Source organism: Temnothorax longispinosus, chromosome 1, assembly GCF_030848805.1.
Source record: "Temnothorax longispinosus isolate EJ_2023e chromosome 1, Tlon_JGU_v1, whole genome shotgun sequence".
Classification (NCBI taxonomy): domain Eukaryota; kingdom Metazoa; phylum Arthropoda; class Insecta; order Hymenoptera; family Formicidae; genus Temnothorax; species Temnothorax longispinosus.
Genome location: NC_092358.1, coordinates 1458849 through 1464848, shown reverse-complemented (window position 1 = coordinate 1464848; position 6000 = coordinate 1458849). Strand labels below are relative to the sequence as shown.

At 34.8% G+C, this 6000-nt stretch overlaps 1 protein-coding gene across 1 annotated transcript; it reads right to left on the bottom strand.

The window, feature by feature from the left end:
• Nucleotides 1-1265: 1265 nt before the first annotated feature.
• LOC139825338 (protein PBDC1) lies at nt 1266-3153 on the bottom strand. The gene is made up of 4 exons (XM_071797994.1): nt 2975-3153; nt 2618-2683; nt 2452-2511; nt 1266-2375 (listed from the first exon to the last, which is right to left on the bottom strand). The coding sequence occupies exons 1-4, from the start codon at nt 2993-2995 to the stop codon at nt 2019-2021; spliced, it is 504 nt and encodes a 167-aa protein (XP_071654095.1). The 5' UTR covers nt 2996-3153; the 3' UTR covers nt 1266-2018.
• Nucleotides 3154-6000: the final 2847 nt, after the last annotated feature.

Below are 6000 nucleotides of genomic sequence, written 5' to 3'. Positions count from 1 at the left end.
GGATGAAGATCATTTGGCGGCATTTAGTGTTTAAGGGTGAACTATATGTACACGTCTTTTTTTTTTAACTTTAATAGAGATCATGCGTTTAAACTCAGTGTTATTGTACATTTAGTCTTATTTTACGCTTCCTTTTCAAGCACCCTAGAACCAGTCGCTCTCAAACGATACGGGAGAAATTAATGAACAGAGTCAAGCGGAGATCTGATCATTAAAATTCTGATTCTGACGCATTATTTGAGGGTTGATGTTATACGTGATTCTTGTAATTTATTACGCATGAGCGAGTCACATCAACCGCTAAGAAATAAGCGTGAGATTCGGCAAGCTCTATTTTCTGGTCGCGCCATTCAATAGAGATGCAATAAACTGAAAGAGAAAGATAAGGGGGGGAGAGAGAGAGAGAGAGAGAGAAATACATAAATGTGATATCTTTTAAATACTTTTGAATTAACTTTTCTGGAAAGAGAAATAACAAATTTCTCTTACAGTATGTAAAAATATTCCACCTCTTCGACATATATAAAATACACTAGATTACTTATTTAATTAATTTACTTATAATTACGCTCATACGAAAGACGCTCATCTAAAGCAGATTTTATTCAAAGCTCTATTTTGTAATTCTCATATGATCTTGTATCGAATATTTTTTTAGCGGTCAGAGATACAGAGCGAACGCGAGAAAAAGAAAGCAAGAGTTTGAAAGAGAGAGAGAGAGAGAGAGAGAATGAGCGAGATTGGGAGAGAAGTCGCAGATGTACCGCTCGTATAGAGACTCAAGGAGAATTCGGAATTGCCAAATCGTTAGATGACTCATAATTTGAAAGAGGAGCAATTTTCAGATGATTATCTCAAATAATCAAATTACGATTATTTCAGGTGATTATCGCGTATCAGATAATGATACGAAAGAAGATAAACGACGCGGTTTTCTTCGAAGATTGTTTCTTCCTTTGCGCGCTTGTCACTAAAATGCAAAGATTGAAAAGGGTATATTATCCTGCCTCTAAAGTATACTCGCCATATAACGATTTGGCAGCTTTTATATCCCCTTAACGTTCGTAAGGGCAATAAAACAATGTACATTTTTCGAATACATCTGTATTTGAATGTGCAAGTTGCATAAAAAGACAGATTTTTTAGATATCGCACTGTCATATTTATTATTCTATGATAACGATCGAGATCGGCACGCGGGTCGACCGCACTCTCGAGATAGCGCATTCGCACCAATATATTATTGTGTGGCGAACGTCTATCAATTTTCTTTTTTTTTTTTTTTTTTTTCTGAAGATCCACAACAGCACGCGAGTGCGGTCGATCGAGCGCCATTATGCGAATTAATATTATTAATAATAAAAAGAAGACAAATCGTACGCATTGTTCTTTCCAGTAAGAGAAGAAACAAGGTTTTCGGTGTTTTCACTACGATTGATAAACGATTCTATTATTGCATATAATATTATATTAATAACGATATTATTGCTGTAATGTTTGTTTTTGGTTATTAAAGTGTGTATATAGCAATATATTCTAGAAATGACCGCTCTTGTACATTTTTTTACCTTATTACCTTTTTGACCTTACTAATCGTTATCAAACATTTTCTGTGCCCTAGATTCTTATGTATTTTTATTTTATACCCTTCTTTTAATCTTCTCTTTTCTTAGGAAGTTTGCTGCAGCCTTTTACTATAGTTCTAGGTATTCATTCATCCGGCATATTATGTCTTTTTATAAATTATTTCGATGTTACATAAAATTAAGAAGAGAAAGTTTATCCCATCATTAAGCCATGGAACATGCAGAGATGGTAAATATATTTAAATCATTAAGATGGTAAATATATTTAAATTAATTTAATGCTTACGTTATATATATATATGTCTTTTATTATATGTATATCTTACAAAATTCTCTCTTGCATTATTTGTCTCTTACATTTAAAAAAAAGTAATCGAAAAATTGTATATCTGAATCGGTTTCCAATAATGTTAATGTTAATATTAAAATTGGCTATTTTCTTACAATCCTTTTCGGTCTGAATCTTTCTCTCACGCCATCATTGAAGCCATCTCTGTTCCTTGCGAGTTCTATAGCGTAAAACTGTATCCTGGTTGTTAGTATGCTGTTCTGCTCCGAATAATCTCCGGTGCAATCTGCTCTCAATAATGTACCAAAACTATAGTCCTCCACAACGTCCTTAAACTGTTCACAGAAGAACCTCCACTTTGTCTTCCCCTCTAGAGATTTCAATTCGTCTTCGTCCACTTTATCCACTTTCATACTGGGAAAGGTATCCTTAAAAGTCTTATAGATCTGCTCGTCGTGAGGTGTCAGTTTCAAAAGCTTTGGATCAACCGAGCATAAAATCTGAAAGACGATATTTCTATCACTTATACTTTACTTATCTCATAACTTCTACGTGTGTAATAACTGTATAACTTACATTGAAATAAACCTCTGCATGTTCCATGGCTTTCATTGCCCACATTGCCTCCAGAGACGGCTAAAATAGAAATATGATGAAAACAAAGAGAACAAAAATATTTCCATATATATTTATAATGTTTTCTTGCAATATATAGTAGATATTACTTGGACGTTGTACTCACATCATTTTCAAATTCTTCAGCGGGTCTCGACAGCACGCTGGTACCAGCGATTAATTGATCTGCCGTCTTAAATATACAATTAATTACATATATAATCAAACACTTCTCACAAATTAACTTATATAAGTATCAAATAAAATATAAATAAAACAAGGGAGGAATTATCTAATAAATATTATTGAAATAATTATTTACTAAATATGCGAACAAATCTTAATCAAGTAAGATTTTCAACTTAAATAATTGCCAATTATTCAACAATTCTTACATTGTAGTTTTGTTCGCGTTGGACATGATCGTCTAGGTTATAAAATTATTATCGTGAACGTCGACGTGTGGAAAGAATAATTCACTTACCACGTTCCCTATTTGCGCCATTATATGTGTATTCGCAGCTCTTCAATAAGAAAAATTCATAAAATATCCTACGTCCTTGTATTATAAACGATATACGTCGTAAACAACACGCGCAAGGACGCATATGACGCTATATTGCTAGTCTTTTTTGTGAGACTGTCATTGACTGTCAGCCGGCATCGGCAGCCGGCAGCCCCTGTATACACTACCGCCAGTATGTTGCGTACATCCATTTTCGAACGTGGTACTACGTAGCCACGTTCATTTTCCGACACTGCCGATAAAACAATGTATATTATTTTGGTGCGTGTCCGTGCTACATCTGCAACATATATGTATACATATATACGTACGGACATGCGATTTTAATGCAATATTTCGACATTTTAGAACACTCTGAACATATTAACTTCCGCAAATTTGGAGATATCTATCTATTTCTAAATTTATTATATTTTTCAGTCTTTTCTACCCCTATTTCATATATAATTCTCTTAAATTCGGTTGATTAGACTTAGCTTTATATGCGATCAAAGTTATGGATCTTTGATCGCGTATAAAGCTGGGTCTAATCAACCAAATCTTAAAAAATTATATATGAAATAGGGGTAGAAAAGACTGAGAAATATAATAAAATTAGAAATAGATCGATATCTTCAAATTTGCGGAAGTCAGAGCAAGCACGGACATCAAATCTGCATGATACATAATTGCGAGTAATACACGTGAGAAATACCAATAGGGCAAAATACAAAATCTTTTTTAATTCATCTTTCTATCATTTACGGTTGCCGAGATATAAGCGTTTTACGAAAGTAAAAAATCATTTTACGCCCGATCGTTACGGCACGCGCGCCCTTTATCATGTTAAATAAACGGAAGGACGTACGTGTTAGTAACAAAATCGAGATATTCCAATAGCGCGGAGTATAAACTAAACAGTCCTTTTTGAATCATCTCTATATCTTGGGTGGTTGCCCAGATATTTGCGATAAACGATAGGGAAGACTTTTTTTCGCGCCAAGCCAGCGACACATGGCCTTGACCTACTTTCGACGAACAGCTGTACATTATTGATTTTTACTTTCTAAATTGGCCTTGACCTAGATCACCGAGTCCGGGAATGCCGGCCGGCGCGCGGCGTGTGTGTGTGTATATATATATATGTATCCGTAAAATTCATAAATATTTCGATGTTTTTGCTAACTGATTTATAAGGTTTATTTTAAGTAGCGAGAGGCCTGTTTTCAAGCAGCGTCGTTTACGCTGTCACAGCTTCCTCCCTAATGTGAGATGTATTATTAATGATGTTGCAATCACATTAGCGCTAATTACAATATTTTATGTCGTTTTTGAATAATGTTTATATCTGATGTGGTGGTTGCAGAGATACATATAAGAATGTATTAATCGTTGGCTAGCATTATGCAACAATATTCTGAGACTTTTTACCGTTTAATGTTGTTCGAGCAGAGATCATGCACTATGTTAAAGGGCACATAACAATGTTAACGTAACGTCATTTTTTAAGAATTCTCTAAAATTCGTATGCTGATTTAGGAAACGTTTTTATTGTGGTTTTTTATTATTCAATAACGTTTTAAAACATTTTATTTTAAAATCTTTGAATCGCATATTGTTTATTGGCATAAAGGCATAAACAATGTACTATTAATATTTTTAATATACCTTAACCAAAAAAGATCCGACGGCAACGGTAATCACCGATAGGATATTAATTATTGCATACTCGTATATTAAATCAACATGACAGCACGTGTTCGTATCGATCAAATAGATTTTGCAATATACGAAGATTCTCCTGATTATAAAATAGTACCTTTAATTTGTTGGCAATTTAATTTGTTTATTAATTAATGAAACAAACTATTCCCTGAAACCACGAGGTATACTTCGTTGGATAAAACATTCATTACAGTTGATTTCAATTTGTTATCATCTTATTGTTAATCTTGCAATATACACATATATGCGTACGCGTGAATTATAGAATACATATATGTATCACATAAGCAAATGTTATTAATAAGTACATATTAATTTAATGAACAAAACATATTAGTATTAAATTATTATTAAGTAATAGTGAAAAATACATTATGTATTCGTTGACACGCTTGAAAGATCATAAAAGTTATGAAAAAAATTTTGAGTAGTGAGAAAAGCGAGAATCGCGAGTTTGGAGTCGTCTGTAATTCCTCAGAAATCGCTCCTGTTACGCGGGAAGCATGATAAGCAAGGAAGTTGCACTGCAGGAGGTATTCGAACAGCGCGCAGCGGCAAAACGAGTTTGCAGTCGTTTGTAATTCCTCAGAAATCGCTCCTGTTACGCGGGAAGCATGATGAGCAAGGAAGTTATTCCGGCAGCGCGCGGCACGCCTACCCCCACTTATTACCCACCGCCGTCGGAACGGCGCGCGGTACGGATGCCCCCAGCCCAGCCAACACGACGGCCAATCAGAACGCTGGCGGGTATGCACAGAAGGGGCAGTAGGCTCCCGCGCTCTGACCAATAGCAGCGTTGAGTTCGCGGAGGCAATGTGGGGAGGCAACACCCTCGCTCAGAATACCTCCGTCAACCTCCTTGCCTAACATGCTACCCTGATACTTTTGCCGATTTAAACAGAGTTTTCGACGCCGAGAATCGCCATTTTCACCTAACGGGCCATTTTAATATGTATACTTTCAACCATTTTTATGATCTGTTGTGCACCTCTACGATACGTAATCAAATTCTTCTAATTGTTTAATTTTAACCTATTATTGAAATATAAAATTTCTTTTATTATGATATTCATTAATTTATATATTCGTTTAAATACAAGTAATATTCACACTTATGCGCGGCGCGCAAAACGCTCCAATTCATTTCTCACGCTAAATACATGACATAGAGAATTGAAGGAACACGTAATGTACATGTTTTCCACGAAATAGCGAAATACATTACAAAGACTTATATTATTTTGCTAAAAAATTTCTAATTATTTAATAAAGATTAACAG